Source organism: Astyanax mexicanus, chromosome 13, assembly GCF_023375975.1.
Source record: "Astyanax mexicanus isolate ESR-SI-001 chromosome 13, AstMex3_surface, whole genome shotgun sequence".
NCBI classification, from domain to species: domain Eukaryota; kingdom Metazoa; phylum Chordata; class Actinopteri; order Characiformes; family Acestrorhamphidae; genus Astyanax; species Astyanax mexicanus.
Genome location: NC_064420.1, coordinates 26,016,622 through 26,036,239, shown reverse-complemented (window position 1 = coordinate 26,036,239; position 19,618 = coordinate 26,016,622). Strand labels below are relative to the sequence as shown.

Here is a 19,618-nt window from a genome sequence, read left to right as displayed (position 1 = left end):
GACGGCGGCAGCAGACCGTCTCTATTGAGGAGATTTTCAACATTCTCCACTCAAACTTTAACCTTTTTTTCTATTAACCAGAGCCACTGTACGATATTTAGAGGTTCTATATATTTAGCGGCTTCACAACCTTAAAAGATTCATAGCACCACGGTAAACACATATGTAAGTTACCAAACTTTGAAACAAAAAAGTAATGGTTTTATACTGTCTAGTACTCGTTTGAACTACCCAATACGTTTTAAATTTAGTCTTACTAATTTAGTCCTCCTTAAAAAGGGAATAGGTTTCTGTTTCACCTTAAATGCTGCCGTTTTATATAAGGAATTAAGCTAGTTTCACATCAAATCATGCCATGTTCACACAGTCACACTTTTAAATTTAAATAAAAATTAATAATATCTTTTATATCTTCTAATAATATCTAATATCACCGTTCACCTAAAAGCACGGGTAAGCCCCAAGATTCAACTCCGGTAAAGTTGGTTTCATATTCGCATATTCGGATTTATTTCTTCAATAGCTTTAGCTGCGTGGTTTGGATGTCAGCATTTAAAATAAGCAAGTATTAACCATTTTGCACACACAGTTCAAAAGCTATTGAGGGAAGAAATCCAAATATGAGAATATGAAACCAACTTTACCGGAGTCAAGATTCAGAACCTTTAAATAACCGTTGATTCAGAATTCAGTCAGAATGTTTACACTAACCTAGGACTATTAGACAATGTAAAATTAAGGTTTATTACAGTATTTAGTACGAACCATAGTCATGGGAAGATATAAGGTGTTCAGCAGCTGTCTCCAGTCTTAAAAGCAGCACCACAGTAAACATACGTAAATCAAACTTTAAAGCTGCAAAGTGATAAGTGGGCACTTGCTGAGTTTTATATGACTAAGGACTATTACTCCTAAAATACAACCCTCAAATACACCAATACACTCAAAAGTGTTTTACCATTCAATTCCACCTTAAAAAGTGAAATACTTTTTTCTAAGTGGTGATAAATTCAAGTGTTGAGGTCCACCTTAAATGCCGCCGCTATATTCACACAAACACTGTTTTGTATTTGACAACAGTGAAGCCGTTACAAGGGCCTGCTGCACCATATTTGCTGACACAAAGCTGCACGTTGGAGAACAAACAGCTACAAGTTGATTTCTTACCATTATAGTTATTCCACCTTAAATTCCACTCCTGCATCTTTTAATGGGTTCATATTCATATTAACCTCGAACACAAAATAAAACGTGCACTTTAAAGCAGTGACTAAATACATCACTAGATATTTCTGAATAGGGGCATAGCTTTGTTGGGAGTGTGGGGGGTCTAGGAGTAAACCTCCTAGATTTATACTGAAAAGAAAAATATCTTCTAACTGGTTTCTGTTAGGTACATACATTATATGAGAACTACGATCCATCCACTACAAGAGATGCAGATTTTGTCGCCCATTTTCGCTGTTCTAATTCTAATAACAGGGTATATTTTAGTATTCCCTGTCTTTTTTTGTTTAGCTGTGACGATCCTCATGGACGCACAAGGGGGTACTGTAGTACTCTCATAACTGTAGTTCTGTACTTACATTACCTAACATTTGAAAGGCTTTGTTATGTATTTATTCCCACATACGGGACTACAATTTCCAGAGGACCATAGAATTCAGCGAAAAACAGTAGTGTTAGGTAATTCAGCCTGTAATTTTCCCAGAGGACGTCGTTCCGCACAGGAATAAAATCACAGAGGACCCCATAAAAGAGAAAATTACCCCAGGACTCCCTGAGAAAGAATCCCATCCAGATTAGGGCTTTAGTGAGTTTATGTACTAAACAATCACAATTCTTACTCTACCTCTCTTTGTCCCTTACAGTTAAGCACAATGTTTGAGTAAATCACACACAGACAAGCTATCATACATCTGCTTTACTGTTAAATAAAAAAAGAAACGGTCAGACTGGATCAAAAGGAACTGAAGAGTGGAATTCTGTTACAAAAAGCAGAGTTTTTACAGCTCTGGAATGTCGGAACGAGAGGGTGGAGCCTGTTCCTGTGCATCCTCTGATCCGCAGGATCGACAAAAGACAGCAGTCCCTCTTGCACAGAGGTAACAAGTGTGTGTATGTGTGTGTCGGGTTCAGTCCATCTGAGTGAGAATTGAAGTGTAAGAAGTGTGAGTGAGATCTCACACACCCCTCACAATGTGATCTTGGTGTTGCGGAAGCTGGAGTTATCCCTGAAAGGTAGAAAGAGAAAGAAAGAGTGAGATATTAGAGATATTAGTGATGCTATAAAAACACCAAATCAAGCCAGGCTCACATTTGCTTTAATTACACAACAACGATCTATTCTATCAGTGTGATCTTTTACAAACACACACAATGATTACATCTGAAGTCAGAATCACAGTCTAATAAGTGAATAAATTATATAGAAAAAAGCTTATGCTGTTGATACAGTTACTCTTGATATGGTTGCTTTGCTGTTTGATTGCTAGGAAGTTGCAAGTTTACAACTATCATGACTGCAGGGTTTGTGGTTGGCTTGTGTTTGTGTCGTACTTGAGGCTGTCGTTGTGGGTCTTGTATTCCATGATTGTGTTGGGGGGGAGGTTTAGGACCCTCCGCAGTGTGTCTCTGATTCGGGATGTCGTCACCTGATCACTCGCCGTTTTATTCCAGATAGACAAAATGTCCTCCTGTAGATAAGAAAATGCACACAAACCTGGGTGAAAACAAGGTGCTCTGATTGGCCAAAAGCCAATTCAGTTTAATTTATACATTAAGCACTTTCCCTAACAATACTGCCCTCAAGGAGTAACATCTTACTAAAGATTCAACCTAAAACAGACAAATACAATTACACAAATAGCATTAACACGTACACAGGCCAAGACATAGCAGGTAAGTGATCACTAATTTTCTTCATGTGTATTAACAAAGATTCTTTCTTTTTCCAGTGTAACAAAACCCCAGGACCCTCTGCCTCCCAAAAGGTGGATCCATCCAACAAAGAGAAGCTGCCCTGGTTCCCTTTGCCTCCCTTTTGCCCCTCTGACACCCATGCAGCACAGGATTAAAGGGTAAAACACCGGAGCTTTTTCCATTTGGTCGGGGAGTGGGCATATTTGTGAAGTGTACAGCTTACACAAGCTCACCTGAAAACGTATGGAGACTACCACTCCACACACTTCCTCTCCCACCATGAACTGCTCTCCCAGCATCGCCAGGATGATGTTCTCCCAGAATCGTGAGGCCAGACCTTTTCGCAACCGGATTATCCACTTACCCCCATTTTTATTTGCTTCATCCTGAAACAGACACACATACAGACACATGATAATCAATCAATAAAGACGTAACACAGAAATTCACATAAACTTGAATGAATATTTAAAATGTAGAGAAACACAGATGTTTTTTTTTTTTTTTTAAATAGACTTTTTTATTTTTAATAAGACCCCCCCCTAACAGAGGCACACATACCTCCCACATAGGTTTGATGCCCTCTTTAAACAGATGGAAGTCACTGTGGCCCGTCAGATCCCCCGGCCGCACAAGATGGCTGTAAAATTTCCAAAACTGCTCCACCTGCAACAAACATGTACAATCAAATGGCTTGTATCGTTAATTTACAGCACACATGCAGGTCTGTGTTAGTGTGTACAGGCATGTGGGGGTTGGGTTGTTGATTAATTAAACACATACCGAGGCAACTGTGCCAATCTGTCTGATGTTCTGCTCATAGCTCTGTGTGTTGGCTGGTCTGCTGGGGGTCCGACGAGAGTACCAGAAAGTGTAGTTATACTGTAGGGGATGTTCCCCTGGACCTGGAGTTATAGTCTTCAGAGAGAGAGAAATAAAGAAAGAGAAAGAGTGAGAAAATTCTATACCAAACCATAATTTGTTCCAACACTGCAATGTGATTGGCTAAGAGACATTCTTTGAGTGCCATTATCAGCCGGTAATGCACTTTATGCAATTTCTCCATGTATTATTCTGCCCCATACAGGTAGGCTAGCAGCAATGTAGCTCTTACAAAAAACAAACAGAGCAGCTACAAACAGAGTAGCAATGGAACTATTTTAACTCAAAGAATGTTTATAACCAAACAGATCGTATTTTCTCGTCCTCTTTAACTAAAAAAAAAAAACAATCTTTTGATAAACAGCAATAGTGGAACTGTGATATAATCGCAATAATACACTTGAGGTAGCACTCCCTATTGTGCATTATTACTTAAATATAAACCACAAAGATACACATAAACCCAAAAAAGAGTGTTGGGTCTTTTGAACTGCTAATGTGGCCTAGATCCTGCTGCTGTAACATGCGACCAACTTGCCTGACATACAAACAGACCAATCAGAGACCACTGATTTAGAATGAACTGTGTCATAGGAAAGCCACAGCCAGCATGTCTGTCTGCAATAGTGCACAGTAATATTCACAGCGCCCTGTACTGTTCTGTACTCTCTCACACACACAGACATAAAAAAATACACACTTTTCTCCGGTTAGAGCTGTCCAGGTCACGCTTTTCCTCCCGTACACACACATTATCCTCACGCTCGTCAACCTCCTCCTCCTTCAGCCTGCAGCAGGAAATAGAAATAGAGTATCATGACTGTATCAAATGATAATGACAAATTAGGTAATTATTTAATACACCTTTTCAGAATTTTGCAGGTGATTAAAATGTGTACGATACTAAAACAACAAATGATTAATTTGTTGCCTTGTCTAATAAAATGATTCATGACTCATACGTTGTTTATCATGTTTATATTATCAGGTTTAAATAATATATTCGTAAACATAGTAACTTGAGAAATCTGCATATTATTTACTGACTGAAAAGAAACGGATTTCATAATAAAGTTAACGATTATTAAGTAAGTTCACCAATCTTACTTTAAGTATTTATAAGACTTTAAATATTTATATTTCAGCTCACAGTTTAGTTTGCTTAAAATAATAATAAATGAAATGTAGCTTAATTCAACAAAAAGTATTTACACTACTAAACAAAACTCAAACGTTATTAATTTAACAAACAAATAAGCTTAGTTCCCCAGATAAGTTTACCCATTAACACCAGCTTGTTTGTGTTAGCTAGCTAAGCTAACTGCTAGGTTAACTCACTGCTCGAACTGATTCATTCCGGTTCCGATGATTCACGCTCAAAAAGTCCTTCTCTGTTCCGTTTTCTCGTTAAATTTCGACACAAACTGTAGAAAGGTTGTTCACTTCGGTGTATGAAACGAAACCTTCACCAGCTTTTCACTTAAAACGCGAAAAAACTACAGAAGTCTGAGCGCTAAGCTAACGCCACCGGCTAGACAGGTCCACACCGCGCAGGCGCACTACACACATGCGTTACACCGAGACTGGACGGGACCTCGGAGAGGACAAAAAAGAGTGAAACTCTGACAGTAGCTGTGTCGCAATTTAGGAGCTGCATCCTTTTAAGGATGGGTAGTCCTCGACGGCTGTACTGAAATTTCCTGTTTGAGATTCTACCTGCCGCTCGTTTGAGATTAAGATAGGTTAAGACAGGTTTTGGGCAGCAATGATGTAATGCTATGCCATAGAGTATAACTGGTTGAACTAATTGGACTGGTTGAACTGCTGACTGGTGACCAGAGTTTGAAAAATGCATTCAATATTGAAACATTTGATGTTGTTCTGTGTTGACTTATTGGGGTCATACACACAAACATACAATTTATTTTTAAAAAAAAATCAAGTTTGTCTGTCACTAGTCTGTCCCAATCCTTTATTTTTATTTTTTTTACCGACAACTGTTTAAATTTTGAACCGATTCCTTTAACACAAAACAGTACAATATGTAACAGCACTACAGGCATAATTCTTAAAGCTTTTAAACTCCAGTTATTAATCTTTTAACGATTCTCTACCTGTTGCTCCAGCATCAGCTCACCAACAGAGGCAGGTTAAGGCACGGGCTACTCTAGACTGTAGTGTTGCCAACTCCTCAGTACGGAAAGTAGCTATTGGCTGTCCTAAAAGTCACTAAATGACCTCATTGCCTAATTTGCATAATGCATGTTTTTAAGGTTGTGGGAGAGTAAAGCTAACTTCAGCCTCGTGTAAAACGCACCCTAAATATGTTAAAAATTAACTCTAACTCTGCTTCTTAAATAGGCAGTTACTTCTCAAAATAACTAGAAAAACAGCAGTACTGTTATTCTACGTTTATTTTGTTTGTTTGTTTGTTTTTTAGAGGCAGACACTGTGGACGAAGTGAGTGACAGGCTACGTGGTGAATGAGGTGAGACTGGACTGAGACTGTGTGAGTTAAATTCAGTGTTTTCTTTTCATGGCTCACTTGAAGACGCGTATATATTTACATCCCTGCTCTGTAAATACGGGGCGGGGTCAGTCAGCGGCAGCTTTGGGCATGCGCAGTTGATTTATAGTGTGTTCGTGGCGCTGTGAGGTTCTGCAACGAATGTGTGTGTTGTGGACGGGGCTCACGGCAGCACTCGCTGCTAGGTGAGGTCAGTAACTGAAGAGCACGTGTTCATCTCAAAATCGCCAAAAGTCTCCAATAACACCACAAATACTCGCTAGATTTGTCGCTTTTTTTTAACAAAAAAAGCCGCTAGGGGTCTGAATAGTCGCTAAATATAGTTGGCAACACTGCTAAACTGTTGCATTAGGGCCCATGCAATGATGGGCCCACTGATTGGCCACGTTTTTTAATTAATTATTTTTTACCCAACCATCCGCCCCGCCTCGCGCTTCAATCAAAGACCTTATTAATGATGGGAATGATGAGTTTGTCTGTGTGAGTGTGCTCGTGGCCGCTCGTGCTGTCGCGCTGTTTATCGCGCGCCCGGTTAACAATATAATAGGCTAATTCAAAGTGTCTCGGGGTCCTGATCACCTTAATCCACCACTGTTCACAAACCAGTCAGCAGGGTGTAACAGTAATATAGCGTCTGTACTGCACAACCTGCTGTAGAACAATGAACAAATATACAGGTACGTTTTCTTTGCTCACTTCACTCTACTTTCTAAAATTAAATGATTATCATGAGCAAGTGTTTAGACATTATCATAAAATTACTCCTATATTCCCATAAATTAAGAACTCACTCGCGGGCTCACTCTGGTGTTCATCGGTCATTTGCTGGTACAACAGGGACAAAAGCCAGTCGGTATTTTCTGTCTGTGAATTTGTTGTTAAAACGGTATGTTTACTAAAGTTAGCTAAGCCTGTGCCTGGTGTCTCGGTGAGGTAACTGGTACAAGTGAAAATATGTAAAGGCTGCTCACTCAGTGAGATCATTTTTCCACTGTGATTTTGGGATAAAAAAAAAAACTAAAATAGTCCAATCACTATCGAGCTCAAGTAAACCATACCCTATGCTGGTCATGAGCTAGTTAACGAGTTAGTCGAAGACCAATTGGTTCCTTTAGCAGTGTGGGCAGTGTGCCAAGTCCTGCTGGAAAATGAAATCTGCATCTCTATAAAAGTTTTTAGCAGAGGGAAGCATGAAGTGCTGCTGTAAGATGTGCTGTAATGAAGTGCTAGGAAAACACTGCACTAACTTTGAACTTGATATAACACAGTGGACCAACACCAGTAGATGACATAATATAATACATATATAATATATATATATATTTTGAGAATTGGCTGTAATCATTAACAAAAAAGAAATGAGGATGAAAATAGATCACTCTGTGTGTAACACATCTATATAATACATTTCACATTTTAACCTTAATTACTAAAATAAAGTAACTTTTCAATGATGTGTGTGTGTGTGTGTGTGTGTGAACGCATTTGTCAGACATTTAAAGCTGCAGAACACACTTAGCAGAAATGCGTCAAAATACTTTTGAAATCGTGTGTTTATCGCATGTCATAAACTGAATGCAGTTCCTTAAAGTGACACAAGATGGCAGCATGTTAACATGTTTAGTAGATGAGGCCGCGCGCGTGAATGTGTGGGTACAAACGAGTCTGTAATTGATCCTAATTCTTCTTTTCAGAGGACAGTAAGGAATGAAAGCTACACAAAGAGAAAGAGCAAGTGAACAAAAGTGAACCAGACTGAGAGAGAGAGAGCAAAAAGAGAGAGAGTGAGAGAGCAGAAAGAGAAAGAGAGTACTGTAAAGAATGCTGTGTTCAGCTTGTCTGAATTCTTTTATTTGTTTCACTCGGTCAGGGAACTGAATTCAAAGTGGAAGGGCATAGGCCAATTTTTGGCCAATTATCACGTTAACACACATAAAAGCGTGTGTGTGGGTGTATGCGTGTGTGTGGCACTCTGGTTCTGTTTCTGTTTAAACTGAGCTGTAAAAATGATAAGAAAGAAGACACCAAAAGACATATGTCAAACTGTCCTTTTCTCACTAACTCTCTCTCTCTCTCTCTCTCTCTCTCTCTCTCTCTCTCTCTCTCTCTCTCTCTCTTTTTCTCTCTGTTTTCTCAGCTGTTCTCTGTCATTCTGTTGATTCACACGTTTGAAGAGTTTGTTTTCCCACCTCCTCACTCTAACCTATCACTTCCTCAGAGAGAGCGAGAGAGTGTGTGTAAGTGACAGGGAGAGAGAATGCAATAATTTTATTAGTAATATAAAACGTCTTATTTCATATACTTGATTAGAAATTAACTTAGTTATTTTGTATTTAATTAATCTTTGTATTTTGGGCAGTCTTGGAGAAAAGGTGAAAAGACGAACACAGTGATGTTTAAGAAGTGAAATAGCTTATAGGATTTACAGAAAGTGTGCCATAATTCTTTAAACAAAATTAGTCAGGTTCTTAAATTTAGGCACCCCAACAGAAAAAAAATCTGTCAATATTTAGTAGATCCTCCTTTTGCAGAAAAAAACAGCCTCTAAATGCTTCCTATAGCTGTCAATGAGAGTCGGGTCTCTGGTTGAAGATATTTTGGATGATTCTTCTTTACAAAACATCTCCAGTTCAGGACAGACCACTTTAAATTACACCACAGATTTTTAATAATATTCAGGTCTGGGGACTGAACATTCCAGAGTGTTGTACTTGTTCCTCTTCATGAATACTTTAGTAGATGTTGAGCAGTGTTTATGTTTAGGGTCATTGTCTTGTTAAAGTATCCAGCCCTGCCGCAACTTCAACTTTCTCACTGATTCTTGAACATTGTTCTCAAGAATCTGCTAATATTGACTAAAGTCCATGCGACCCTCAACCTTAACAAGATTCCCAGTAACTGCACTGACCACACAGCCCTTTGTTTTCAGGTTAAGAGTTTTGTTTTGAAACTCCCATTTTGCCACTCTTCAGAGAAGATGCAAAGAGGAGAAAAACTTGCGATTGGCACCTTAACCCTTTCTCATAATAGGATTCACCTGTGTATGCAGGTCAAGAGTCAATGAGCTTACCAAACAAATCCAATAATTAGTGCTAAAGGTATTCAAATAATAAAACAATGAGGGTGTCCAATTTTATGCTCCTGCCTTATTTAGTTTAAATAATTATTGTACACTTTCTGTAAATCCTATGAAATGCATTTCACTTCTCAAATATCAGTTTTTTCTGAAAAAAAAAAAAAACAGAAATTGCTGATCCAAACAATTTATAAAGGAAAATCATGAAAATGATCAAACCTTTTCATACCACTGTACATCATATTATATATTATACATTTCCATATTATAATACATTTTGTATATTGCTGCATTCCAGGACTGCAACACATTTAAAGAAAGTTGAAATGGTACAATATTTACCACTTTGTAAGGTTACAATTCCTTTGCACTTGAAGGTTTTGACACTGAATATGTGTAAAATGACAATTATTTTTGTGGATGATATATTGTCCCAGAAAATATTGCAATAAATGGTAGTAATTTTGAGACCATTAAATACTACTGACATAATGATAATAGAATAGCATAACAAAGCAACTATACCCTATTAAATACAAAAATATATACTAATCATAGGCATAATCATAATCATAGCGATCATAAAAATATATATTTTTTCTTTACTTACTGCAGTACACTTTGTGTGTATTGAGTCACAGTTATTGAAGCATTGGTTATTGCATGATACGAATAAACACAATAGATGATATCATGATTATCAAATATTATTGATGTCATGTCCATTTATTGTATGATAAGTTGATAATTTAATGACCATGATTGCCGAATGATGGTTCTTGATGCTGTGCCTTCTGAGAGAGCAGAGATCACAGCTATTCAGCTTAGGCTTGTGCCCTTTCCCTTTATGCATAAAAAATACAAAATGAAATCCTCTGCCCATTTTTGTATCTCAAAGATCAGCTTTGTGGATAGTTTTGACATCAAATGTTTGAAATCATACCATTATCATATCATATCATCATTTTGTTTGTTTGTTTTACCTCATTACAAGCCCTAAATTCCCCTTGTTGCATCTTTTTCGGAATGTGTTACAGGTCTAAAATGCAGGCATGAATATACAGTTCCAGTCAAATGTTTGGACACACCATCTCATTTACTGTTTTTATTTTTTGTAAATTAATACCAAAGTCATTCAGTCTATAAAAAAACAAATAAGGAATCATGTAGCAACTTAAAAATGTTGAACAAATCAAATACTCAAAATATACTTATCTGGGGTGCTGTTAACTTTCTGTTTCTGAGGCTGATAACTCTGATCAATGTATCCTGTGCAACAGAGATAACTCTGGATCTTCCTTTCCTGGGCCAGTACTGATGAGAGCCAGTTTCATCACAACATTTTTGATGTTCTTTGCGACTGCACTTGAGGATACCTTTAAAGTTCTTGACATTTTTTGGATTGACTGAACGTTATTTCTTAAAGTATTTTTTTGTTATTTAGTTGAGTAGTTCTTGCCATAATAAGGATGGGAACATTACTCAAATATAAATATTTAATGTATACCAACTCTACCTCTCTAAGAAATTCAAGTAATTAACTCTTGACAAGTTCAGCACAGCTGTTACCTGAAAGCTAATAATTCCAGGTGACTCTACCTCATAAAGGTGACTAAGAAAATCCAGCCAAGGTGTTCAAAGAGGAGGATACTTTAAAGTATAAAACATATTCTGGTTTGTTTAACACCTTTTTGTTTACTAAATAATTCCATATGTCTTTCTTGATAGTTTGGATGACTTTGTATACAATGCAAAAAATAGAAAAAATAAAAATTTTGAATGGGACTGTATATTAACAAATGAAATAAAGTTTACCAGAGAGAACATTAACTATCTAGGGTTTATATAGTCTGAAATGGGATTTTTTTTAAGCTTAGTATTAGTTCATTAATGATGCTAGCTGTAGTTGATGTTAATGGTCAGTTCTATAGTGTCAGGTCTAAAAAAAATACTTACTAGAATTGTTTTTTACTAAATATAACTCCTCACTGCAGTGAACTTTCAGTCATGAGCAGAATCTCTTTTATTTCTAATCTCAACCGACTGGTGACACAAAACCAGAACTGGAAATAAAATTTAACCTTCTGTTTCTGTTGAACTCTCTCTTCATTGTGTTCTCCTGGGAAATTTCCGGGGTCACTGAGAACTAACCACAGATCACACACCACAATTACTGCCAATTACAGCACATCCGGAGAGAGAGAAAGAGAGAGAGAGAGAGAGAGAGAGAGAGAGTGAGAGAGACTGGGATAGACAGAGATAAAGTTAATTAGTGGTCAATCAAGCATAACGGAACCCAAAGCAATAAACCAGACGCTCTACATTTCGGCTCCAATCCAACTGACATTAAACAGGAACGCTGAGTGGAGCAGTTGTCATTAGGAGGTCACAGGTTTGATCCCCAGTGAGGCACACAATCATCTGTCAGTGTCTGTCCGGGGGTCCCAGAGTGCATAACAGTCCTCTCTCTTCTAGGTGGGTGGGTAGGATGGTCGTCTTTCTCTCCATTACTCAGTGTGAGTGTTGCTAGTCAGTACGGCATCTATAAACTAATGTAATAGAGTATCAGTTAGCACTGTCCACCAGGAAGGCTTGTTGTTCTTTCAGGGTTGCCAAGTCTGGGTGGGGGATTTGATGGAACTGAAGTTAGCTATATGTTAATTTTTTATCTTGATCATTTCCCCATTCCACCTTAAATTTAGCTAGCCACCGAGACATAGTACTAGTAATTTTTTATGCTTGTTATGTAGAAAGGACACAAGTATGGAGTGAATTTAGAGGCAAAAGTTTACACAAAAAAATTAAACCCGCAATCAAAATTTTAAGAAACGTGAGCCTTGTAATGAGCTGAAACACTTGCTTAGAGAATAAATATAGCATTAATCATAACATTTGTATGACATTTAATTGGAAAAAGTATCTGCTGTGCACTGGAAACTATTGGTTGTTGGGGTGGTAGTGTGATGGTCTGGGGCTGCTTTGCTGCTTCAGGGTGTGGACAGCTTGCTGTAATAGATGAAACCAGGAATTCTGCTGTTTACCAGACAATCCTGAAGCCCACAAACAAGTCCACCTCTAAATGGCTAAACACTTTTTCACAAAGGACAAGATTTGTTTGGAGACCTTTTCTCCTTTATTATATCCATATACATTTGAACTTAAGTAAAATGCCTGATTGCCAGTGGCGTGCAGTTAATATAGTGGGTACCCCTTCTGCAACACCCCCAAACAAAACATTAAGTACACACAAAAACTCACCAGTCAGATGGCCTATTATTGTGAATTAGTTTCACATTGAAGGACAGCCTTTAAAAAGGCTATTTAATATGATATGATACAATTCCATAATAGTTTGCTAACTATTGAACGTTTTACACTAAGCAATGCGTAGCTCCTTCACCAAAGCACCGAGAAGGAGTTAGACAGTCATGGCCCCACCCCCTGAGTGAAAATCATGAATCTGATTGGTTAGATTGTCCTGCGACTTTGCTAATAGACTCATTACTACACCCTTAAAAAAAATCAGCGGAAGGGTCACGCAGTCACGTGGGCAGAAGCCATTTTAAAAAGCTTTGATTGGATAGAACCGCTGTCAGTCAGAAAAGAGTCCTGTAGCAACTTAAAAACGAAGAGTAATGCTTTTAATTAGTTGCTGTTTTTTATTTTAGTTAATTTATAAAATATATCCTTACAGTGTACAATAACAATAATAATATAATATATATTTTTTCTTATTAAATATTATATAATGATTTACATGCACCTATTGTCACCCCTTAGAAGGGCCTTACTGCACACCACTGCTGATTGCAAATCAGATGTCACTGTGGTGGGTGGGAGTTCAAACATCTCAAAAGATCTTTTTTTTTTTTTCAAATCAGTTAGCTCATTTGATTCGAACTACCAAAAGCCCCACTTTGGCCATCACAACAAATAACAAATACTATAAAACAAACAACTACCTTGAAAAGCAAGAACTAACAAAAAACGGAGTCAGACAAACAAAACAAAGATAACAAACCATAAAACACAACCAGTAACACATAATAAATAAACAATGCACAACTGTGTGTCAAAAAAGCATAACAGAGAACGAAGGAAAACACAAGGGGAATATATACACAGACACAGAAAAGGAACACCTGGGGAAGATAACGAGGGGCCAGGGTTACAAACGAGACACAGGTGGGACACTAATGACGAAGCGGAGTGTGGGCAGAGACAAGAGAGAAACAAAACAGAGTATCAAATTTTGTTTTTTTTTATTTTTATCTTAATTAGTTTCATATCTAAGAAGTGAGGGCTTTATCTGCTGACATCTCTGTAATCTGTTGTTTGAGAAACATTTTTCTGCAAACTTAAAGTAATATAAAGCTTCCTCTTTCTGCTAACATTTTGTTTTACGAAAAAAACTGTTAGGTCATCAGCACATTTATTTTGCACTTTTAGTAGTTGTGACTTTCAGTACCACTCCCTAAAAATCGCCAGACCCAGTTTCACTTAGCTCAGGGCACTTATGAAAAATATGAAAATGAAAAATATTTGCCCCCTTTCAGATTTGTTTTTGCATTTTTGTCCTACTTACATTGTTCAGATTATCAAACAAACTTTAATATCAGACAAATATGACCTGAGTAAATATAAAAAGCACTTTTTAAATAATGATTTTATTTATTAAAAATAAAAAACTACCCAAACCAATCTAGCCCTTTGAGAAAAAGTGTTTGCCCATTCAATATATTAACTGTGATTAATCACAAGTTTTGGAAAGTTGAGTCCAATTCACCACAACCAGGCCTGAAAAAAAATAGTGGAAAAGGTTACAGTCATTTCTAAGGCTTTGGTAGTTCTGCAGACCACATTAAGAACTGTTATTCGCAGATAGAGAAAACATGGAACACTGGTGAACCTTCCCAGGAGTGGCTGGCCAACTGAAATTATTCCAAAAGAGCATGGACAACTCATCCAGGAGGTCACAAAAGAACCCCGAACAACATTTAAAGAGCTGCAGGTCACACTTGCCTCACTTAAGGTCAGTGGGTGGGGTTACAAATGAGACACAGGTGGGACACTAATGACAAGGTGGGATTTGGGAAGAGACAAGAGAGAAAAAAAACAGAGTATCACATTTTGTTATCATTTTTATCTTAAATAGTTTCATATCTAAGAAGTGAGGGCTTTATCGGCTGACATCTCTGTAGTCTGTTGTTTGGGATGGAAAATATTCTGCAAACTTTGAAGATGATACAGAGCTTCCTCTTTCTGCTAACACTTTTTTGTTTTCCACGAGAAAACACTGTTAGGCCATCAGCACCTTTTTTGAACTTGTGACTTTACGAAGCACTAGCTTCACATAGCTCAGCACTCTTATAGGTATAAATGTGTCTGATCACTCACTCTCCTGCTCAGAGCCTCAAGCGACCCATCCTCTTTGAGACATCATGAACAAGATCATTGTGTACGAACATGCTGACTTTAAGGGCATCAGCAGGGAGTTTACTAGGAACGTTCCCAACTTAAGCGACGAGAACTTTGATGAGTGCATCTCCTCCATGATAGTGAACGGGAATCCATGGGTGATTTACAGCGATGCCAATTTTGGTGGCTACCAGTACATCTTTGAGGAAGGACATTATCCCACCGTGGACTGGGATAACAGCACCTCTTCACTCGAGATGGTGACAGAAGACCTGACAGATCCTCAGATCACACTGTACGACGAGCCAAACTACGAAGGAAAGAGTATCGTCCTCACTTGTGAGACCAACCTGCTGTATGGCTCCTTCAATGACACGGCATCTTCCCACAAGGTGCAGAGAGGAGCGTGGGTCCTCTACCAGCATAAGAACAGAGGTGGAGTTCAGATGTTAGCCAGAGCTTCACATGACACGCCCGATTACGAATGGTTCAGCAACCGCCTGACCCATCTGCGTCCTTTAAAATCAGGGAAACCCGTCATAACCCCTGAGGTACTGTGGGAGCAGAAAGAAGAACGTGTCAATTCTGTTGCCATCGACGCTGTATGTGGTGTGAACTGTGGATCTCGCGAACAAACCTTCAGCACGGCGCTGAGTCGAGAGTACATGGGCTCAGTCACTGAGAGTTTCAAGTTCAGCAACGCTACACAGATCAGCATTGCAACCAAATTCAGTCTCAATTTGGGAAGTTTGACACCAGAGACGAAGTCCACTTTAAGCAACACCTTCACAGTGGAGCTTGGTAAAACCAACACAAGAACCGAGACGAACAGCATTACAGTCACGCTGCCGGCCACCATCCCTCCACACACCAAACTCACTGTGAGAGTGATTAAAAGAGAGGTGAACCTGAGGATCCCAGTGAAGTTGACCATCACCACAGGTTTTCATCAGAAAACAGAGTATGGGGAGTTCCTGTGTTGCAGTGGGAACTCTATCACCACTGAGTACGAAGAAGAGCGTCTATGATACCCGTTAGTGGGGAGGTAAAGAGCCTTTTGCGCTTAAACATGTTCTGTCTGTGCCTTTTCAGTTTACATTCAGTTGCACAGTGATTGTGATTACTGTTCTTGTACATTTTCAAACTGTACTGTGTATCATTATATATCTGTGATTTTGTAAGTTGTATCTAAGTGTTTGATATAGCAACATTGATTTCAACTTTTTGAATAATTCTTGTCTTCAAAATACTGTTTCCGTAGCTATATTCCTTGTGCATTTTCTTTTACAAAATATACATTTGTCCATGATATCCTCAAAATCTAAAACTGTTTCTTTGATTTGCATGATTTGATGTAAAATAAACAAAATAAATAACCCAAAATGTCTTGCAATTATTATTCTCAACTGACACTTTGTGGACCCAAAAAACTTTTTGGACCATCTTGGCCAAGAAAAGAACAGAGCTACATTTACGGTTTAGTGTTACCTCAGCACTGATTCTAATAAAGTAATAAAGTAATGCCTAAAAATGAATCCGTATAAAAAAAAAAAAAAAAGTTGATTTGAAAACTAGATTTGTATTATCTATAGCTCTGGAACAAATTAAGAGTTTCTGAATCAGTTTCTCAAATTTTGCTATTTATAGATATATGTTTGAGGAAAATGAACATTGTTGTTTTATTCTGTAAACTAAAGACAACATTTCTCCCAAATTCCAAATTAAAATATGGTGATTTAGAGCAATTTATGTGCAGAAAATGAGAAATGGCTGAAATAACAAAAAAGATGCAGAGCTTTCAGACCTCAAATAATGCAAAGACGTTTTAAGAGTTCAGAAATCAATATTTGGTGGAATAACCCTGGTTTTTAATCACAGTTTTCATGCATCTTAGCATGTTCTCCTCCACCAGTCTTACACACTGCTTTTGGATAACTTTATGCCAATCCTGGTGCAAAAATTCAAGCAGTTCAGCTTGGTCTGATGGCTTGTGATCATCCTCTTCATTATATTCCAGAAGTTTTTAATCGGGTAAAAATCAAAGAAACTCATCATTTTTAAGTGGTCTCTTAATTTTTTTCCAGAGCTGTATATACGTAGTAAGTAAAGTGTGTAGAGTGTTTAGGAGTGCAGGTCTACAGTAAAGTATCAATAGCAAGGGCGTAGGAGCGGGCTTGATATTGGGGGGGACACATTTGCCAATATGAACCCAAGCCCACCCTATAGCTTCCTAGAACAACATTTGTGGAAATTACTTTAAATTAAAAGTAAATTATTATTATAAGGTGATTTTACAACCTAAACAGGTTACTCCACATTACAGTTACTGTTGTTAGAAAAAAATATGCATGCAATGTCTGAATTATATACATATAACGAAAATTATCAGTTATCACCTAATATTTAAAATAATACAACAGATTTGGTTATTATTATTATTATTATTGTTATTATGTATTGGCATGTCAATTCTGTCATATATTTACATTTTCTCCTGCACTTTTATTTTTTTCTACTGAGAGCTCTTCTTAAGATGTTGTCCTTTTATGTAAAAGAATGTAACTTTACGTTACATAGAGATTTTTATAAACATCAGGACATGTGGTCTTACTGTGAACTACAAATGAACAGAAGTCACGTTACAGCAGTATTTCTCAACCCTGTTCTTACATATTCTACTGCATATTAACACTGTTCTGCATGTTCTTGAGCTTCCTCTGCTTTAAAGGCATTTAATAAAGTGGTGGTATGATGTGTCTAATACACTGCTGGATATACATGATTAATTTAGGCTCCATAGGGGGCTAAAGGATTTTAACAGGTAAACTCAGTAAATGACTGTTTATTAGCTGATCAGGTGGATCAGGTGGAAAACACAGATTTAGGGCAGTGATCAGGGTTAAGAAACTGCTTTAAACTACAAACATAAAGTACTGTTCTACATTCTGGCTATCCACTACATCCAGCTTCTAGATAACTAGTTAGTTAAATTCATTTTCGTTCATTATAGCTCACACTAAGTCCTGCAATCCTAAATTAATAAACAGTTTGAAAATGAAATAGTGATTAGCTGATCAGGTACAGGTCAAGTTGAACATTACATATATATATATTTTTTTTTTTTTTCTTTAACCCTGACTCCCTATCTAATTAATTTAAGTTAAACTAACTCACTAACACAGCTGCAGTTTATTAATCACAGTGGGTTTAAACTGTGTGTTTTGATTCAGAGACGTGTATTTTTAACCAGTTATCAGAAACATATCATCACAGTTTACGTGGTTAGCCTATCGTTACCTTTCTGTTAGAAAAATCTCCGTATATCCAGATCTGTTTTAGAATCAGCTGAAGCGGCTGCAGCCCGATCCCGCTGCTAAATCTCACAGCGAGGGGGCGGGGCTTCCCCAACAGCAAACTGACTCTCCTCCTCCGATTGGTCCGGTCTGTCTCCTCATTAATATTACGGCTGATGTGAGCGAACTGATTTCATTTTTGGGGGGGACAAATCCACCTATTTCTACCCCCCCCCCCCGGTTCCAACGCCTATGATCAATAGTGCAGATAAATAAACCTATGCTTTAATCATAAATGATTCAGTCCTTAGCTGTTCTCCTCACGCCCAGCCACACTAGGAAGACCTTAGGGACGTGGGTAGGACTGGGGACTTAGGCAGAACATTAGACCTGGGCAAAAATGGGGTCTTAAGCAGGGCTGGGAATCTAGGCAGGATTTGGAGCTTGGGCAGAACCTGGGCGATTTAAAAGCGATGCTGATGAGACTTAATGATTCTGTTTTATGATGCCAAACTAATCAACTAATGAAGTAAAATATTCCGTACGAAGTAAGGATGGAATTTTGACAACCAAACAATACACACATGCTGCCACCTGCTGTTATAGAACATATAGAACTACTGCTCCACACTCTGAGATGTTTTTGTGGTTTATCACTGAATGATGAATGTGAGTAAAAATGTTTGAATTAAATCATAACTAATAAAAGTAAAACTGGTTTAAGAAGTGCTGTAGGTGCATCTTGTTTAAAAGTAGAGCTGACAGTTTTACAATATGTAATAAAAAAGTTCATACTGTTCAGAAAAAAGACTCAGGATAAGCGAGGATCATTTAAATAAACCAATGTTCTACAGGCTCCCATCCATTTCCCCTCCTCCACCCATCAGGAGTGACAACCCAGCATCCCAAATCAAGCAATCTCCACTTTCTCATTTATGAGCGAGGCATGACTAATGGATAATTATACAAATCAGCCACCCTACATGGGTACAGTGTCTGCGTCTGTGTGTGTATTTGGAAATGAGGGTATCTAGGGATTCGTAGAAAGGTCAGTTGGAGGTAAACCTACTCCATTTTACACCCTGTTATGAAACCACACACACACACACCTCAGTGTGACTAACTGAAGGAAAGCTGTTGCAGAAATTCTGATTTTCACGCTCAACTGCTGCAGGAAAAGTGACCATGTGTGTTTTCCTGAAGGCCTGGGTCAAGATAATTTGTTCTGATTTCTCCAGAAAGTGTTGAAGATCAGTGTTTCAGCAGTTTTCACTTTATGAACCATGAACATTAGCCTGAGGCCACATTCAGACTGAGGAGTGTATTCCACTTAAAATCTGGATCCGAACCGCGAGCCAAAGTGGAAAAGAGCAGAGCAGAGCAGGAAGTCTGACACCACATTAAACTTTTTTCACTCTAAATGAATAGACAAAAGAAATGAGCAGTTTGAATCCCAGTGGTTGACAGGGTGGTACAGCTGAAGTGGCATTTCTCATCTAA

General features: G+C 37.9%; 2 protein-coding genes across 3 annotated transcripts; one reads left to right on the top strand and one right to left on the bottom strand.

Moving 5' to 3' along the window:
• Positions 1 to 6: 6 nt before the first annotated feature.
• LOC111194133 (epidermal differentiation-specific protein-like) lies at positions 7 to 15,982 on the top strand. Of its 2 annotated transcripts, XM_049463206.1 has the most exons (4): positions 7 to 165; positions 2,958 to 3,080; positions 6,245 to 6,292; positions 14,289 to 15,982. In XM_049463206.1, the coding sequence occupies exon 4, from the start codon at positions 14,849 to 14,851 to the stop codon at positions 15,851 to 15,853; it is 1,005 nt and encodes a 334-aa protein (XP_049319163.1). In that variant the 5' UTR covers positions 7 to 165; positions 2,958 to 3,080; positions 6,245 to 6,292; positions 14,289 to 14,848; the 3' UTR covers positions 15,854 to 15,982. The 2 variants fall into 2 exon arrangements, 1 of the variants encoding a protein (XP_049319163.1); XR_007423931.1 differs by lacking the exons at positions 7 to 165; positions 14,289 to 15,982 and adding an exon at positions 8,026 to 9,448 and having other exon boundaries at positions 2,826 to 3,080.
• Positions 1,910 to 5,415, bottom strand: eif4e2rs1 (eukaryotic translation initiation factor 4E family member 2 related sequence 1). Its single transcript, XM_007234123.4, has 7 exons — positions 5,143 to 5,415; positions 4,505 to 4,592; positions 3,706 to 3,840; positions 3,484 to 3,588; positions 3,156 to 3,308; positions 2,560 to 2,696; positions 1,910 to 2,234 (listed from the first exon to the last, which is right to left on the bottom strand). The coding sequence occupies exons 1-7, from the start codon at positions 5,157 to 5,159 to the stop codon at positions 2,195 to 2,197; spliced, it is 675 nt and encodes a 224-aa protein (XP_007234185.1). The 5' UTR covers positions 5,160 to 5,415; the 3' UTR covers positions 1,910 to 2,194.
• Positions 15,983 to 19,618: the final 3,636 nt, after the last annotated feature.

Excerpts from the sequence above, each read along its gene's own strand:
- eif4e2rs1 (XM_007234123.4), bottom strand. Across the intron at positions 3,589-3,705 it reads AGATTGGCACAGTTGCCTCG|GTGGAGCAGTTTTGGAAATT; the intron begins GTATGTGTTTAA and ends TGTTTGTTGCAG. Across the intron at positions 2,697-3,155 it reads TAGTCTCCATACGTTTTCAG|GAGGACATTTTGTCTATCTG; the intron begins GTGAGCTTGTGT and ends TCTTATCTACAG.
- LOC111194133 (XM_049463206.1), top strand. The coding sequence starts at position 14,849 with ATGAACAAGATCATTGTGTACGAACATGCTGACTTTAAGGGCATCAGC.